Here is an 18607-nt window from a genome sequence, read left to right on the forward strand (position 1 = left end):
TCACATGAAATCATCCAACCAACCCATTGATCAAGAAGCAAGCCATTCGATCTTTCAAGATGACAGTGACCTGGGTTTCCAACAGGTGTGAAAAGGAACGCTCTGTCCCTTTAAGAGAGGCTTAATGAGTCAAAATGGGCAACTGAAGCTTTTAATGGCATGGGGGCAAAGGACATCACCCGGAATACCAGTGGCACCTTTAAAACCAACAAATGTTTATTCCAGATATGAGCTTTGGCGGGCAGGGACGCTTCCTCAGTTTCCTAGTTAGTAGCAATTATCAAAGCAGAAATAGGAGTGGGGTTGCCAAGAAATATCTGGGGATTTTGGGGGAGGAGCCAGGAGACATTTAGGGTGAAGGCAGGAGCAAGGTTATGACAAGCATAATTGAACGCCAAAGGGAGTTCAGGCTGTCACATTTAAAGGGACCACACACCATTTAAATGCCTTCCCTCCATTGGAAATAATGAAAGATAGAGGCACCTTCTTTGGGGGCTCATAGCATTGGACTCCCTAGTCCAATCCTTTTGAAACTTGGGGACTGTTCTGAGGAGAGGCATTAGATGCGAGGCTAAAAATTTGGTTCCTCTACCTCAAAAAAACAGCTCCCTCCCCTGAACCTCAGATACCCACAGATCAATTCAGCATTATACCCTATGGGAATTGGTCTCCATAGGGAATAATGGCGTGCCAGCAGACATTCCCCCCTCCCTGCTTTCTGATGACCCTGAAGTGGAGGGAGGCCCTCCAAACCGGGCAATCTCCTGCCCCCAGCTGGGGATTGTGCAACAAGAAAAAGTCACACGGATAAGTGAACGAAGGAAAACAACAGTTCCATGTATAGAGTACCTCTTGTTCAATGTAAAGTACTCACAAATGTCCAGTAAAGATGCCTTCTCCAATTAATGTAGAAAATTCAATTTCTTTACTAGTATCAAAAAATTCATGGAAGATTCATAGAAATTCGTAGATATTTTGGATTTGCACAATGCTTGCAGGGATACTGAAAAAAATTCCAAGTATCACAAACAGTTTGCAGGCTTCGATTATGCTTGTCATAACCGGTCTGAAAAGCTCGTTTCGCAAAACTGCTTTATCCAAGCTATTATTTCATACCTACTGTTTTGTTTCACTTATCACACTGAAAATAAATCCTTATTCCATTTTCTCACCATTGAAGATAACAGCAAATGGTGATTTGTCATACTTGGCAGTGGTCTGAAATAGTGAGTCGTGAAACATGGCCTCTTTTTTTTGCTTTTTATAATAAAAAAATAAATGGCAAATCCGCGCATTCCCGTTTAGAAGAGACCAAACTCATCTACCATCCGCATCCAAAGGGACCAGAATGAATGAATGAATGAAAAGGAGAAGGCGGGGCCGTAAGCCACCAATCAGCTCGCAGGGGCCGCTCCGTTTCTCTTTGCCAGGCGGTTTGGCACCTCCCGCGCCCCGTACAGTTTCCGGAAGCGCCAGGTTGCTCAGCTACCGTTGTCAGGCAACGGCCTCGCGTCTTCCCCGGCCTGGAAGGCTCCGAAGATGGGGGACTCGGAGGAGGGCGAGAACCTGCGGGGCACCTTCCCCAGCTTCATGGCCGAAGGGCTGATGCTGAGCCGGCGCGGGGAGCTGGCCAAAGCCATTTCCTGCTATACCTACGTGGGTCTCCGGCCCTGGATGGATGGATGGGCGGGCGGGGAACGGAGGGGGAGGCTGGAGGGCCAGGCCAGGCCGCTGGAGGCCCCAGCCAAGTCTCCACTACGTGAGGGGCAGGGTTGCAAATCCAGGTGGGCAAAAAAAATCAAAGGTACATAACCCACCGTGAAAGCCAGCTTCTGTTATTAAATTATACAAGGTCAAAGTTAAACACACTCCTATACAAACTCCACCGTCATAAATTACAAAACAACCATAACTTTTCGTCCTTAATTAAGGACGAAAAGTTATGGTTGTTTTGTAATTTATGACGGTGGAGTTTGTATAGGAGTGTGTTTAACTTTGTTGACCTTGTATAATGGAGAGCCAGTTTGGTGTAGTGGTTAAGTGTGCGGACTCTTATCTGGGAGAACCGGGTTTGATTCCCCACTCCTCCACTTGCACCTGCTGGAATGGCCTTGGGTCAGCCAGAGCTCTCTTATCTGGAGAACCGGGTTTGATTCCCCACTCCTTCACTTGCACCTGCTGGAATGGCCTTGGGTCAGCCAGAGCTCTCTTATCTGGAGAACCGGGTTTGATTCCCCACTCCTCCACTTGCACCTGCTGGAATGGCCTTGGGTCAGCCAGAGCTCTCTTATCTGGAGAACCGGGTTTGATTCCCCACTCCTTCACTTGCACCTGCTGGAATGGCCTTGGGTCAGCCAGAGCTCTCTTATCTGGAGAACCGGGTTTGATTCCCCACTCCTCCACTTGCACCTGCTGGAATGGCCTTGGGTCAGCCATAGCTCTGGCAGAGATTGTCCTTGAAAGGTTGGTTGAAAGAGCCAGTCTGGTGTAGTGGTTAAGTGTGTGGACTCTTATCTGGGAGAACCGGGTTTGATTCCCCACTCCTCCACTTGCACCTGCTGGAATGGCCTTGGGTCAGCCATAGCTCTGGCAGAGATTGTCCTTGAAAGGTTGGTTGAAAGAGCCAGTCTGGTGTAGTGGTTAAGTGTGTGGACTCTTATCTGGGAGAACCGGGTTTGATTCCCCACTCCTCCACTTGCACCTGCTGGAATGGCCTTGGGTCAGCCATAGCTCTGGCAGAGGTTGTCCTTGAAAGAGCAGCTGCTGTGAGAGCCCTCTCCAGCCCCACCCACCTCACAGGGTGTCTGTTGTGGGGGAGGAAGGTAAAGGAGATTGTGAGCCGCTCTGAGACTCTTCGGAGTGGAGGGCGGGATATAAATCCAATATCTTCATCTACCTCACAGGGTGTCTGTTGTGGGGGAGGAAGGGAAAGGAGATTGTGAGCCGCTCTGAGACTCTTCGGAGTGGAGGGCGGGATATAAATCCATTATCTTCATCCACCTCACAGGGTGTCTGATGTGGGGGAGGAAGGGAAAGGAGATTGTGAGCCGCTCTGAGACTCTTCAGAGTGGAGGGCGGGATATAAATACAATATCTTCATCTACCTCACAGGGTGTCTGTTGTGGGGGAGGAAGGGAAAGGAGATTGTGAGCCGCTCTGAGACTCTTCAGAGTGGAGGGCGGGATATGAATCCAATATCTTCATCTACCTCACAGGGTGTCTGTTGTGGGGGAGGAAGGGAAAGGAGATTGTGAGCCGCTCTGAGACTCTTCGGAGTGGAGGGCGGGATATAAATCCAATATCTTCGTCTACCTCACATGGTGTCTGTTGTGGGGGAGGAAGGGAAAGGAGATTGTGAGCCGCTCTGAGACTCTTCAGAGTGGAGGGCGGGATATAAATCCAATATCTTCATCTACCTCACAGGGTGTCTGTTGTGGGGGAGGAAGGGAAAGGAGATTGTGAGCCGCTCTGAAACTCTTCAGAGTGGAGGGCGGGATATGAATCCAATAGCTTCATCTACCTCACAGGGTGTCTGTTGTGGGGGAGGAAGGGAAAGGAGATTGTGAGCCGCTCTGAGACTCTTCAGAGTGGAGGGCAGGATATGAATCCAATATCTTCATCTAGCACACAGGGTGTCTGTTGTGGGGGAGGAAGGGAAAGGAGATTGTGAGCCGCTCTGAGACTCTTCGGAGTGGAGGGCGGGATATAAACCCAATATCTTCATCTAGCTCACAGGGTGTCTGTTGTGGGGGAGGAAGGGAAAGGAGATTGTGAGCCGCTCTGAGACTCTTCGGAGTGGAGGGCGGGATGTAAACCCAATATCTTCATCTACCTCACAGGGTGTTTGTTGTGGGGGAGGAAGGTAAAGGAGATTGTGAGCCGCTCTGAGGCTCTTTGGAGTGGAGGGCGGGATATAAATCCAATATCTTCTTCTTCTAATAATAGCTGGTTTTCACGGTGGGTTATGTACCTTTGATATTTTTTTTGTCCTATTGCCGTGTTAGTCTCTGTGTGTTGTATAATCCCCAGGTGGGGTCAGGGGAATCCAAAGCGAAAAGCTCCCGTGAAATCCAGCCTCCAATTCGCCAATAAGAAAAAAAAATATTAGTCCAAATTGTACAAATGTAGGAAATATTTAATTCCAAGAAAGTGAAATAAATCAGTCTTTTGTTCAATCCAAGGGACGATTGAACAAAAGACTGATCTATTTCACTTTCTTGGAATTAAATATATTCTACATTTGTACAATTCGGACTAATTTTTTCTTATTGGATTTCATGGGAGCTTTTCACTTTGGATTCCCCTGCCTTTCTTTGCTGTGATTCTCTTTTTTTGGTTACACAATCCCCAGATGGGGGCAGGGGATCCCCCAGTTTGGAGGGCCTCCCCCCACATTAGAAATGTCCGCTCGGCACTCCATTATTCCCTATGGAGACCGATTCCCATAGGGCATAATGTAGAATTGATCCGTGGGTCTTTGGGGCCCGCTGTTTTTTCAGGTGGAGGCACCAAATTTTCAGCATTCTGATGTCCCTGAAGCTCATGCCTTGAACAGTGGAGATTGATCTCTCTCTGGACTCTCCTCCACTTCTCCTCCTGCTTGAATATCAACACTCTCCAAAATCCCTGATGCTCATTTACTAAAATTATGGCTCTTTCTTTTGGAAGGTCTGACTTTTTGAGCTGTGAGACTAAAAGGTCAGTTCTTATCACTGAGACTGGACTGTTTACTTCCGTCCTTTAGGCTCTGCAGTTCCAGGCAGAGGACCGGAACTGTCTCGTTGCCCGTTCGAAATGCTACCTGAGACTCGGAGATACAGAGAATGCTCTGAAGGACGCAGAGGCCTCCCTGGAAAGTGACAAAGAATTTACCAAGGTGAGCAACGGAAAGGGAAAGAGGTCTGGTCCAAAACCTAAGGACTCGCTTCCCAGACTTACGGCAGGTTGTTGCAGTGGCTAGTGGAGGGGAGTAACAGAATCCCTGTCTCTTTCTCACTTCAGAAGAGGAGGCAGGCATACTGTGAGCTCATTCCAAAGAACTTAGTCCTCTTACCATCCTTGGTTTTGGCATGTGTCAAGTTCAAGGTCTTCAGCAGTCAGCACACTTCAGTTTCATCAAAGGCTTTCGTTGTGTGTGTGTGAAAGGAAAAACATGACAATCCAAGAAGATCCATGCTAAAACTGGCATTGGCGGGCAAAGCCCCTCTACCTGGTGTCCATCCATTATTGAAATGCTTAAGCGCAGGGGTGGAATTCTAGCAGGAGCTTGTTTGCATATTAGGTCACAACCCCCTGATGTAGCCAATCCTCCAAGAGCTTACAAGGCTCTTTTTTGTAAGCTCTTGGAGGACTGGCTACATCAGGGGTGTGTGGCTTAATATGCAAATGAGCTCCTGCTAGAATTCCACTCCTCCAATCACATCCCCTTCCTCCTTAGTCCAGTTCAGTTGTTGAGTTCCCAAAGCAAGCGGTTGAGTTCCCAAAGCAAGCAGACTTATCTAGTCTGTGTGAACTAGATAAGTCGACCTTGGCTTAGTCTAGTACAGGACAGAAAGATACTTAATGGATGGTACAGTGCATGAAGCAGACAGAGAGCATGCAAGCTGGACCCCGGAGTTAACTACAGGTCAGAGCAGTGAAAAAAACACATCACGGCAGGAGGCCTTTCTGTCTGACATCTGGCATAACGGCTAAGCCAGAAAATACTGTTGCCAACCAGGGTAAGGACAAGAATATTGTAAGAAGAAGAAGATATATGATTTATATGGCGCCCTATACTCTGAATCTCAGAGCAGTCATAATTTCCTTTATCTTCCTCCCCCACAACAGACACCCTGTGAGGTAGGTTGGGTTGAGAGAGCTCTCCCAGAAGCTGCCCTTTCAAGGACAACTCCTGTGAAAGCTATGGCTGGCCCAAGGCCATTCCAGCAGGTGCAAGTGGAGGAGTGGAGACTCAAACGCGGTTCTCCCAGATAAGAGAGCTCTGGCTGACCCAAGGCCATTCCAGCGGGTGCAAGTGGAGGAGGGGGGAATCAAACACGGTTCTCCCAGATAGGAGAGCTCTGGCTGACCCAAGGCCATTCCAACGGGTGCAAGTGGAGGAGGGGGGAATCAAACACGGTTCTCCCAGATAAGAGAGCTCTGGCTGACCCAAGGCCATTCCAGCAGCTGCAAGTGGAGGAGGGGGGAATGAAACCCGGTTCTCCCAGATAAGAGAGCTCTGGCTGACCCAAGGCCATTCCACCGGGTGCAAGTGGAGGAGTGGGGAATCAAACCCGGTTCTCCCAGATAAGAGTCCGAGCGCTTAACCACTGCACCAACTGGCTCTCCAACGAGAGCCAATGAGAAAAGATGAAGGATGGGGGTGGGGAATTGCGGCTGGTGAATTATGGTGTTGGGGCAGGATGGAGTACCGAGGGGTTAAGCACATGTCTTGTATGGGTATACACCATGTGCGGCATAACTGTGCACCTGTGCAGTCTCCTTAAGCATTTTGCACGGTTTTGGAATAACTTTCTTCACAAATTGGCCGTGTCACGAATAGTCTCAAGAAATGGTTGGGCAGGGATGGGCCTCTGAACCTCTTTGCTGATTTATCTAAAGCAGAGGTGCTGAACTCATTTGTTATGAGGGCCAGACCTGATATAAATGAGACCTTGGCAGGCCAGGCCAGGCCATGTTGGGCCAGGCCATGTGTGTACCTGTTTAAGATTAGGTAACAGAGATATAAACTTTATAAAGGACACAGACAAACTCAAAAGATTAAAAAAACAACAACCTTAAAATAAAACGTGCTTAAAACATGAACACTCGTTGGTCTTCAAGGTGCTTTCTTTGTATTTCTCCCATGGGATCCAGGGAACTGGGCAAAGGAAGCTCCGGCTCTTCCCCTCGCTTCCCAGGGGATTGGAGCGGGGGTGGGGAGCCTCAACTAATGGAGAAATTTGAGGCTTTTCTCTGTAGCTCCTGTGCGATTGAGCAAGCCTTGCAAAGCAAGCTGAGATGCAGAAGGAAGCAAGAGAGAGGGAGAAGGAAGCAAACAAGAGCCAGTTGCTTCGGGGCCTGATAGGAGCTCTCTGAGGGCCTGATTCAGCCTCTAGGCTGCATGTTTGACACCCTTGATCTAAAGGGCTTGCATGTCCCCCTCTTCAGAGACCTGCTGGAGCCTTCCTGCATGCTGGTCATCAGGGCTTACCCTGTTTCCTTGTTCCTTTGACATCATAAGTGTGGTTCTCTTGGGACAGGGTGTTCTCTGTGGTGGCCCCAGTGCTATGGGTTTTTCTCTCCAGGATAGCCTGTCTTACCCATTCTCTTCTGGCTTTCAGAAGACTGGCCAAGACAATATTATGTTTGAGGCATTTGGAAGAAGTGTTCTAGTTTAGGTTTATTAATACCGTCGCTCTGTTATAATCAGTTTGATTTGGTGGTCTTGATTAGATTTTATTATGTGGATTTTCTAATGTTTTATATTTTGCTGTCTACAGGGCTTTTTTTTGTAGCAGGAACTCCTTTGCATATTAGGCCACACACCCCTGATGTAGCCGATCCTCCTGGAGCTTACAGCAGGCCCTGTACGAAGAGCCCTGTAAGGAATTCTAGCAGGACCTCCTTTGCCTATTAGGCCACACACCCCTGATGCAGCCAATCCTCCTGGAGCTTCCAGTAGGCCCTGTACTAAGAGCCCTGTAAGGAATTCTAGCAGGACCTCCTTTGCCTATTAGGCCATACACCCCTGATGTAGCCAATCCTCCTGGAGCTCTCAGCGGGCCCTGTATGAAGAGCCCTGTAAGGAATTCTAGCAGGACCTCCTTTGCCTATTAGGCCACACCCTCCTGATGCAGCCAATCCTCCTGGAGCTTCCAGTAGGCCCTGTACTAAGAGCCCTGTAAGGAATTCTAGCAGGACCTCCTTTGCCTATTAGGCCATACACCCCTGATGTAGCCAATCCTCCTGGAGCTCTCAGCGGGCCCTGTATGAAGAGCCCTGTAAGGAATTCTAGCGGGACCTCCTTTGCCTATTAGGCCACACACCCCTGATGTAGCCAATCCTCCTGGAGCTTACAGTAGGCCCTGGACTAAGAGCCCTAAAAGCTCTTGGAGGATTGGCTACATAAGAGAGGTGTGGCCTAATATGCAAAGGAGCTGCTGCTAGAATTCCACCCCTGATGTAGCCAATCCTCCTGGAGCTTACAGTAGGCCCTGAACTAACAGCCCTGTAAGCTCTTGGAGGATTGGCTACATAAGAGAGGTGTGGCCTAATATGCAAAGGAGCTGCTGCTAGAATTCCACCCCTGATGTAGCCAGTCCTCCTGGAGGTAACAGTAGGCCCTGAACTTAGAGCCCTGTAAGCTCTTGGAGGATTGGCTACATAAGAGGGGTGTGGCCTAATATGCAAAGGAGCTGCTGCTAGAATTCCACCCCTGATGTAGCCAATCCTCCTGGAGCTTACAGTAGGCCCTGGACTAAGAGCCCTAAAAGCTCTTGGAGGATCGGCTACATCAGGGGTGTGTGGCCTAATATGCAAAGGTGTTCCTACTCTACGAAAAAAAGCCCTACCGCTTTCAGAGGCCAAATAGCATGTGTGTGCTAAAATATTTTATCTAAATTAATTACCTTGGCTCAGTATGTTTCCTTTTCTGTTACAGGGTCTATACCAGAAGGCAGAAGCCTTGTACACCATGGGGGACTTTGAATTTGCCTTAGTCTATTACCATCGAGGCCACCGGCTTCGCCCGGAGATGCAGAAATTCAAGCTGGGCATTCAGAAATGTCAAGAGGCCATTGAAAACTCAGTTGGAAGTAAGTTAGCAGGGTGTGATTTTCACAGATAGGGAGGGATTGTTTGTATTGCCCAGCTTTCGGCTTGCATGAAAGTGTACATGGGAGAGCGGGGGTCCGCAGAGGGAGTGCAGCCTTGATTTATTTTGGGGTTGAGTGCAGAAGGAAGCAAGAGAGAGGGAGAAGGAAGCAAACCAGAGCCAGTTGCTCGGGGGCCTGATAGGAGCTCTCTGAGGGCCTGATTTGGCTCCCGGGCTACATGTTTGACACCCCTGATCTAAAGACCCTCACATCTGTATAGTCCCTCACTCGCGGAAGATTTGAAGACGTGGATTTCGCTTTTGTAAAAGCAAATCCCAAACAACGAGCCATTTGTATTGTTTTTAAATTCGGTTTCTAATCTTTCCTGACAAACCAGATGGCATATAAAATCTGGATTTAAATTTACAAGCAGCCTTGAATGTCTAGGCGGTGGATTCGCTCATGCAGTCTCCACCCACCTCCTCGCCTGTTTAAATCTTATACCTTATACACTGGTACAGGAGCGGAGCAGCGCCTTTTCAGTGGTGGCCCGTGTCTTATCAAACTCCTTCCTTCAACGTGCTTTCTTCTTTTTGAAAACGGTAGCATGTGACAGCAGTGGGAAAAGCCAATCCAGCATTAATATTTATCTGGGAGAGGTTGAAAATAAAATTACTCTGTGTTCCCTCACAGAAGGCTGTGGTTTGTCTCAAGAAAAAACAACAAACCAGCCTGGGAATTTTACAGTAAAGGTACATCTAAAACCATCAGAGGGTTGGAGCATACTCCCTTAGGAGGCTGACTTAGTGCTTTCCCCGAGTGGATTCCTGCTTCTGTTTTGCAGCAGGGGCTTTGTAAGGCTTTCCTGACCTTTTGGCTGGTACCTTCTCTCCCTGTAGGCCCTTCTTCTGTGAAACTGGAGAATAGAGGGGACCTCTGCTTTCTGAGCCGCCAGGCGGAGGTATGGTCTGACCGCCTTTTCCCAAAATGAGTGTCTGACCTCCTTGGGAGGGACGAGAAGCCATGGTAAGGGGACAGGAAGAGGCAGGGATCTCCGCCCATTTGCCCTCTCCTCCCACCATGGTGGGCAGGATAAGCAGGGAAAACCCCTTTTTCCCCTCTGGGTCAGTCTCCCTGCTCCCCTAGTTTTCACCAAAGAACCAACACACCGTTAGCTGTAATCGCACCCAAATAAAGAACAATTTTCATTAATGTCGACAAATCTTGTTATAGAACAAAGCAGTAGACAAGTTTACCTTTAAGACCAACTAAGTTTTATTCAGAATGTAAGTTTTCGTATGCTCTTAAGCAGACTTCATCAGACAAAATGCGAATGGAAACAGCAAATCTTAATATAAGTGGGCAGTGTAGTTTTTGTCTGATGAAGTCTGCTTAGAGCACGCGAAAGCCTCCATAAAACTTAGTTGGTCTGTTCTGTTGCTTCAGACCGACACGGCTGCCTACTGGGATCTTGTTATAGTTTTACACAATATTATTGCCTCTCAACATGGAGCATTAAAGCAAGAGGCAGAGTCCATAAAGTCCAATAAACAAAGAAATTCATTCACAGAGTTCATTTACAAATTCACACTCGTTAGTTCTCAAATGGAAACCGTCAAATCCATGGGCAGTCCAGTATGAAGTCCTAGTCTACACAAGGATTCTAGATAATCTCTCGTTCCGATGACTTCTTCCTCATCGAACCCCAGAGAGTGAAGGCATGTACCAAACCATGCCGTCACAGCGGTTTTTATGTCCGCCCTGTATATTTTGTGGGTCCAATTAATTAATTGTGTGATGAAGTCCAAGTTTTCAAGTAATTATTTTAGACAAGGCACTCTATTTGATTCCAAAATATTTAAGGCAAATATTTCTATTAGCAGCCTTGCCTGCTCCCCTAGTTTTCACAGTATTGCGGCAACAATGAACAGAATTTTATTGCGGAATGATCTTTTTCATGGAGTAGAGCCCGTTCCTTCTGATGCAGGGAGCAGCTTTTTATTCCGTCCAAACCCAGGCCTCCCCACTCATTGACAGATGTTATCTAGCTTAGAAAAATTTAGCAAACGGTGTCTGTGATTTTTCTTATTACGTCTGAATCATACACAGTTACAGTTGGCACCTTCGTCTTGCCATTTGTGTGTGGGTTTTTTTTTAAATAACCAGACATCAAACGACTGTGTGGTGAGGAACTACTAGAGAAGGTGCCGCTAGATTCCTGTTTGTTCATGAGAATGAACAGAAGTGTGAGAATAAACCAGACTGTTTGTGAGAATAGCAATAACCCTTAGAGCACAACTGAGCTGAAGTTAAACGCTTCTCACTGATTTCTGTGCGACACGTCGCCCTTTCTGAAATTTCAGAGAGCCAGTTTGGTGTAGTGGTTAAGTGTGCGGACTCTTACCTGGGAGAACCGGGTTTGATTCCCCACTCCTCCACTTGCAGCTGCTGGAATGGCCTTGGGTCAGCCAGAGCTCTCTTATCTGGGAGAACCGGGTTTGATTCCCCACTCCTCCACTTGCAGCTGCTGGAATGGCCTTGGGTCAGCCAGAGCTCTCTTATCTGGGAGAACCGGGTTTGATTCCCCGCTCCTCCACTTGCAGCTGCTGGAATGGCCTTGGGTCAGCCAGAGCTCTCTTATCTGGGAGAACCGGGTTTGATTCCCCACTCCTCCACTTGCAGCTGCTGGAATGGCCTTGGGTCAGCCATGGCTCTTGCAGAGTAGTCCTTGAAAGGGCAGCTTCTGGGAGAGCTCTCTCAGCCCCACCCACCTTACAGGGTGTCTGTTGTGGGGGGAGAAGATAAAGGAGATTGTGAGCCGCTCTGGGACTCTGATTCAGAGAGAAGGGCGGGATACAAATCTATAGTCTTCTTCTCTCTCATTTAAACTAGTAGAACCTAAAAAGTGCTGAATTTTGACGAGATTGAACTCTCTTCTTAAGTGCTTTAAGCATCTCGCACCAATTGCGCCAGTAATCTTTGCAACAATCTCAGGTCAGCATTGTTATCCTCTTAGTAGAGAGGCGTCCTGAAAGTAACTTGTTATAAGGCTGCTTGCCAGTACCCTGCAAAGGGCCAACCTAGATACGACAGCATCATCACGGCAGCCATTTTAGAGTAATTTTAAAATGCCCTTAGCCACAGTGCAGAGGGGGGAAGCAAATTCCTATGCCGTGAACTTGAACACAATCAAGCCCTTGGGGCATTTTTTCCAATGGCGTTGGCCCCAAGAGGAGGGATTGTTGTTGGATGAAGCTATCCTGCCCTGTCTTCTGCACGGTTTTGGAGTTCTTTCCATATAGTCCTCCAAAACAGTTTTCTAAACGGTTTTTGCCCATGTTGATAAGGAGTGGACACTCCCTCCCCCCCATAGAGGGACTGTTGCGACCAAGAGTCTTGTGGCACTTTAAAGGCTACACAAATTTAACTTGCCCCATGCTTCTGTGAGCCAAAGCCCCTGTCGCTGCATATATGCAGGGCATTTCCTATAGCAGGAACTCCTTTGCATATTAGGCCACACGCCCCTGATGTAGCCAATCCTCCCGGAGCTTACAGTAGGCCCTGTACTACAGTAGGCCCTGTAAGCTCTTGGAGGATTGGCTACATCAGGGGGTGTGTGGCCTAATATGCAGGGGTGGAATTCTAGGAGAGCTCCTTTGCATATTAGGCCACACCCCCTGATGTAGCCAGTCCTCCTGGAGCTTACAGTAGGCCCTGTATGAAGAGCCCTGTAAGGTCTTGGAGGATTGGCTACATCAGGGGGTGTGTGGCCTAATATGCAGGGGTGGAATTCTAGGAGAGCTCCTTTGCATATTAGGCCACACCCCCTGATGTAGCCAGTCCTCCTGGAGCTTACAGTAAGCCCTGTATGAAGAGCCCTGTAAGGTCTTGGAGGATTGGCTACATCAGGGGGTGTGTGGCCTAATATGCAGGGGTGGAATTCTAGGAGAGCTCCTTTGCATATTAGGCCACACCCCCTGATGTAGCCAGTCCTCCTGGAGCTTACAGTAGGCCCTGTACTAAGAGCCCTGTAAGCTCTTGGAGGATTGGCTACATCAGGAGGTGTGTGGCCTAATATGCAGGGGTGGAATTCTAGGAGAGCTCCTTTGCATATTAGGCCACACCCCCTGATGTAGCCAGTCCTCCTGGAGCTTACAGTAGGCCCTGTACTAAGAGCCCTGTAAGCTCTTGGAGGATTGTCTACATCAGGGGGTGTGTGGCCTAATATGCAGGGGTGGAATTCTAGGAGAGCTCCTTTGCATATTAGGCCACACCCCCTGATGTAGCCAGTCTTCCTGGAGCTTACAGTTGGCCCTGTACGAAGAGCCCTGTAAGGTCTTGGAGGATTGGCTACATCAGGGTGTGTGTGGCCTAATATGCAGGGGTGGAATTCTAGGAGAGCTCCTTTGCATATTAGGCCACACCCCCTGATGTAGCCAGTCCCCCTGGAGCTTACAGTAGGCCCTGTACTAAGAGCCCTGTAAGCTCTTGGAGGATTGGCTACATCAGGGGTGTGTGGCCTAATATACAAAGGAACCCCTGCTAGAATTCTATCTCTGGACCCTGTACTAAGAGCCCTGTAAGCTCTTGGAGGATTGGCTACATCAGGGGGTGTGTGGTCTAATATGCAAAGGAGTTCCTTCGACAAAAAAAAAAAAGCCCTGCATATATCTGGCGAAACGGGCTGCAGATCCTACAAGTTCCCACCACCGTCAAATTAATCTTTAACACGCTGCAAGGCTTCTTGTTTTTTTGGAAAAGAAGGGGAGATTTTTGCAGGATGCTCTAGACAGCGTGCTTTTACCCAAGTCACTGGACTTCTTCTGTTGCCCCATGTACTGCCAGGCAACCGCCAGTCTGGTTTGCAGCCTTCTGCCAGCCAAACTCATTTCCCGCCCCCCTCCCTACACACACCTGCCTTCAAAGAAATCATACCGCCTTGGTAGTGGAAAGTTGAAGTTTGTTGTCACAATTGTGAAAGTTTCTCTCTTTTTCTACCTTTCTCGGCGGCAGAGCAAAAGAGCGAAACAGAAGCTGCAAGTGAGGTTCCCCGAAAAAGACAAAAGGTACGGCAGCCGGCCGCAGGAGCCCACGCGGAATGCGAAGACGGAACGGCAGCTCCTCGGGGAGCTCTACATCGATAAAGCTTTCCTGGAGAAACTGCTGAAGGATGAAGGTTTTTTTTTTTTTGCTTCCTGCTTTGGCTGGGTTTTTGAGCTTCAGGCAGTCAAACCCACCTCCTTCCCCCTCAGTGGCAAGCTTTGGGGATGTGTGGAGGCATGAGGCTGATAAGGAGAGCCGGTTGGGTGTGGTGGTTAAGTGCGAGGACTCTTATCTGGGGGATCCGGGTTTGATTCCCCACTCCTCCGCATGCAGCTGATAGAATGGCCTTGGGTCAGCCATAGCTCTCTAGTTTTAACCAATTTATTGATAGCATATGGTTACAGAACTTAATTTCCCTTCGTTGCTTCAATACTAACCCATATGACTTTTCAATCCCCCCTCCCTCCAATATAGACTTCCCCGAGGTTATAGATTCTAATTCAATACTAAAGATACATCTGACTAATCAAAATTCGTTATATAAATATTTTCCCCCACTTCTTGCTTCTTCGTTCCCCCCCCCCATTATTACAAAAAAAATTGTCCAATGTCTTCTTACATTCGACTCTTTCTCTATGTATTCTTTAAACTTCCTCCACTCTTTTTTAAATATCTCCAAATCATAGTCTCTTAATGTTCTAGTTAATTTATCCATTTCACTCCACGATAAAACTTTCATAGTCCAATCCCATTTATCCGGTATTTTTTCTTGCTTCCAAAGCTGCGCATACAATGTCCTAGCAGCTGATAGCAGGTACCAAATTAGAGTCCTATCTTTCTTTGGATATTTTTCTAATTGTAATCCGAGCAAAAATGTCTCTGCAATTTTCTTAAAGTCGTAACCCAATATTTTGGAGATTTCTTGTTGTATCATCTTCCAATACTCTTTCGCTTTTTCACATGTCCACCACATATGGATTTGATTCCCTACTCCACATGCAGATGGAGTGACCTTGGATCAGTCATAACCAGGAACTCCTTTGGCTATTAGGCCACCCCCCCCCCCAAGTAGCCAATTTTCCAAGAGCTTACAGGGCTCTTAGTACAGGGCCTACTGTAAGCTCTAGGACAATTGGCTGCATCAGGGTTGTGTGGCCTAATATTGCAAAGTAGTTCCTGTTACAAAAAAAAAAGGCCCTGATCATAACTCTCTCAGAGCTGTTCTGTAGACTGTAGATTTATACTCCACCCTTCTCTCTAAATCAGAGTCTCAGAGTGGCTTACAATCCCCTTTACCTTCCTCCCCAACAACAGACACCTTGTGAGGTAGGTGGGGCTGAGAGAGCTCTCACAGCAGCGGCTTTCAAGGACAACCTCTGTGAGAACTATGGCTGACCTGAGGCCATTCCAGCAGCTGCAAGTGGAGGAGGGGGGAATCAAACCCAGTTCTCCCAGATAAGAGTCCGTACACTTCACCACTACACCAAACTGGCTCTCAAAGATGGAAATATGGAAGGGGGCTCTCTGAAGGCAGAAGGTTGGATTTGGAAGGGATTTGGGCAACCTCTGGCTTGGTGAGGTTTGTCAGAAGTGGAGCATGGCGATGCTGGAAGGAGCTTAGCTGGGAACAAGAGAGAGGGAGGCAGTGGTATAGTGGTTAAGTGCATGGACTCTTATCTGGGAGAACCGGGTTTGATTCCCCACTCCTCCACTTGCAGCTGCTGGAATGGCCTTGGGTCAGCCATAGCTATAGCAGAGGTTGTCCTTGAAAGGGCAGCTGCTGTGAGAGCCCTCTCAGCCGCACCCACCTCACAGGGTGTCTGTTGTGGGGGGAGAAGGTGAAGGAGATTGTGAGCCGCTCTGAGTCTCTGATTCAGAGAGAAGGGCGGAGTATAAATCTGCAATTCTTCTTCTTCTTGTGTGTCTGTGTCTGCGGTTCAGCATTCCGCGTTCCGCGTAGCCAACTGGGCAAGAATGCATTCTGAGCAGTAAGCTCCATATTACAAAGCAATCCGTCAGGTACCTTAGCTGAAGGGCATGTCTTTCTGGACCAGTTCTACCTGTTGGGAGAACTGAGATACTTGACGACATGGAACAGAAGGAGAGGAGGAGTCTCAAAGCGACTTATAATCTCCTTCTCTTCGTCTCCCCACAATGGAGCATCTTCTGCGGAAGGGAAGGCTGAGAGAGTTCGGAGAGAACTGCGACTGGCGCAAGGTCACCCAGCAGGCTTTGCGGGGAGGAGTGGGGAATCAAACCCGGTTCTCTGGATTAGAGTCTGCCACTCTTCTTAACCGCTGCAGCACGCTGGCAGCAATCTTCTCTCCTGCCCACCCGTCGCTTCTGCCTGGAAGCTAGAGCAGCTAATACTTCTTGCCCGCTCTTGTCTTTTAAAAAGCAGGCATGCATGCCCTGAAAGGCTTCCCAGACTCTCTCCAGGGCAGCCGAAACGAGCGCCGGATTCTCTCGAGAGTTTGGAAATGCTTTATAGAGGACATGGGAAGAGGGCACGGAGGATTAGCTGTACCAGCTCTGCCAGAGGTGGCAGAGAGCGAGAGTTGGGAGAGAGGGCCTTGGTCAGCAAAACATCTCCAGCTGGCCCCCGGTGCCCTCGAGATGTGGGACAGCCCCAAGCTCAGTCCGGATCTTTTCCTGTGAAAAGAATTTCAGGTTAGCAGAACGGGGGGGAAAAACATAGGATCTCGGTGAGTGGCTGCCACTCAAAGTCAACAGTGCAACACTTGGAGGAGCTGTGGTCTGACCAGAGGACCAGGAACTGAGTTTTCACCCAAGGCAACGTAGTTCTGGACAGTCTTCCATTGAGAGCAAGTTTGGTGTAGTGGTTAATTGTGCGGACTCTTGTCTGGGAGAACCGGGTTTGATTCCCCACTCCTCCACTTGCACCTGCTGGAATGGCCTTGGGTCCGCCATAGCTCTGGCAGAGGTTGTCGTTGAAAGGGCAGCTGCTGTGAGAGCCCTCTCAGCCCCACCCACCTCACAGGGTGTTTGTTGTGGGGGAGGAAGGTAAAGGAGATTGTGAGCTGCTCTGAGACTCTTCGGAGTGGAGGGCGGGATATAAATCCAGTATCTTCATCTACCTCACAGGGTGTCTGTTGTGGGGGAGGAAGGGAAAGGAGATTGTGAGCCCCTCTGAGACTCTTTGGAGTGGAGGGCAGGATATAAATCCAATATCTTCTTCTTCTTCTTCATTGGTCTAGCTTGTACTGCTGTCCTTGAGGAACTGTTAAGAACATAAGAGGACAACCAGTGGGGCCAGGACGCTAGAAGCCCTCCCACTGTTGTCCTCCCCAAACACCGAGAATACAGAGCATCACTGTCCCAGACAGGAAATTCCATCTATACCCTGTGGCTAATAGCCCCTGATGGACCTCTGCTCCAGATGGTTCTCCAATCCCCTCTTGAAGCCGCCTATGCTTGTAGCTGCCACCACCTCCTGTGGCAGCGAATTCCACGTGCGAATCACCCTTTGGGTGAAGAAGGACTTCCTTTTTGCATTCTATCCTGACCGAGAAGATAGGGAAAGAAGCACTTTTCTCCCTTTCTCACAATGTGAGAACTTGTGGACATTCAATGAAATTGCTGAGCAGTCGGATTAGAACGGATAAAAGGAAGTCCTCCTTCACCCAAAGGGCGATTAACATGTGGAATTCACTGCCACGGGTGATGGCGGCGACTACAAGCATCGACAGCTTCAAGAAGGATTGGATAAACAGAGCAGAGGTCCATCAGTGGCTATTAGCCACCGCGTATTATTGGAACTCTCTGTCTGGGGCAGTGATGCTCTGTATTCTTGGTGCTTGGGAGGGGCAACAGTGGGAGGGCTTCTGGTGTCCTGGCCCTACTGATGGACCTCCCAATGGCACCTGGGTTTTTTGGCCACTGTGTGACACAGAGTGTTGGACTGGATGGGCCATTGGTCTGATCCAGCATGGCTTCTCTTATGTTCTTCTGACTCATTGTGAGATGGATGGTCTCAATCTAGGAAGCCACAGCTCTCCGTTTGCAAGGACCGTTAATGACAGGACATTTCAGAGGTCGTTAATTTATATGGTCACCATAAGTTGGAAGCTGCTTGATGGCACTGAACACTCACACTTGCATGTGCATGCTCTCTCTTTCTCTCTCTCACACACACACACAGAGTACCCACTTTCCTATAAGGATCTAGGTGACGTCTATCATATTACAGAGTGAATGAATAGAGAAAAGAGGGGCTGAAAAAAGAGCCAAACTAGACACGACAGCTTCCTTGCATCTGCTATTTTAAAAAGCGCTTCAAATATACCACGAGCAGCACAGCAGGTGGAAACGTCCTTTTCCCCACCCACCTTTTCCAGCACTAAAAGCAGGGCTGGAATGCTAGCAGGAGCTCCTTTGCATATTAGGCCACACACCCCTGATGTAGCCAGTCCTCCAAGAGTTTACAAAAAAAGAGCCTTGTAAGCTACTGGAGGATTGGCTACATCAGAGGTGTGTGGCCTAATGTGCAAAGGAACCCCTGCTAGAATTCCGCCCCTGGCTAAAAGAGCACCTCACCCCTCCAATGCTTACATGGGTGTTCTGGTTAAAGGTCCAGTTTTGTTCAGTTTAGTTTCAGGCTCTGTTTGTTCAGTGGAGAGCCTGTTTGGTGTATTGGTGCAGACTCTTATCTGGGAGTACTGGGTTTGATACCCCACTCCTCCACTTGCAATTGCTGGAATGGCCTTGGGTCAGCCATAGCTCTAGCAGGAGTTGTCCTTGAAAGG

General features: G+C 48.6%; 1 protein-coding gene across 1 annotated transcript in view; it reads left to right on the forward strand.

Annotated features, from left to right (window-relative positions):
* Positions 1–1494: 1494 nt before the first annotated feature.
* Positions 1495–18607, forward strand: part of ODAD4 (outer dynein arm docking complex subunit 4) — a 35034-nt gene continuing 17921 nt past the window's right edge. The window contains exons 1-5 of the mRNA XM_060255669.1: positions 1495–1656; positions 4745–4876; positions 8645–8798; positions 9698–9759; positions 13812–13974. Coding sequence (XP_060111652.1) covers positions 1540–1656; positions 4745–4876; positions 8645–8798; positions 9698–9759; positions 13812–13974 — 628 coding nt within the window. The 5' untranslated portion in view covers positions 1495–1539. The remainder of the gene's footprint in view (positions 1657–4744; positions 4877–8644; positions 8799–9697; positions 9760–13811; positions 13975–18607) is intronic.

The sequence above is a fragment of the Heteronotia binoei genome, chromosome 15 (genome assembly GCF_032191835.1).
Source record: "Heteronotia binoei isolate CCM8104 ecotype False Entrance Well chromosome 15, APGP_CSIRO_Hbin_v1, whole genome shotgun sequence".
In the NCBI taxonomy this organism is placed as follows: Eukaryota; Metazoa; Chordata; class Lepidosauria; order Squamata; family Gekkonidae; genus Heteronotia; species Heteronotia binoei.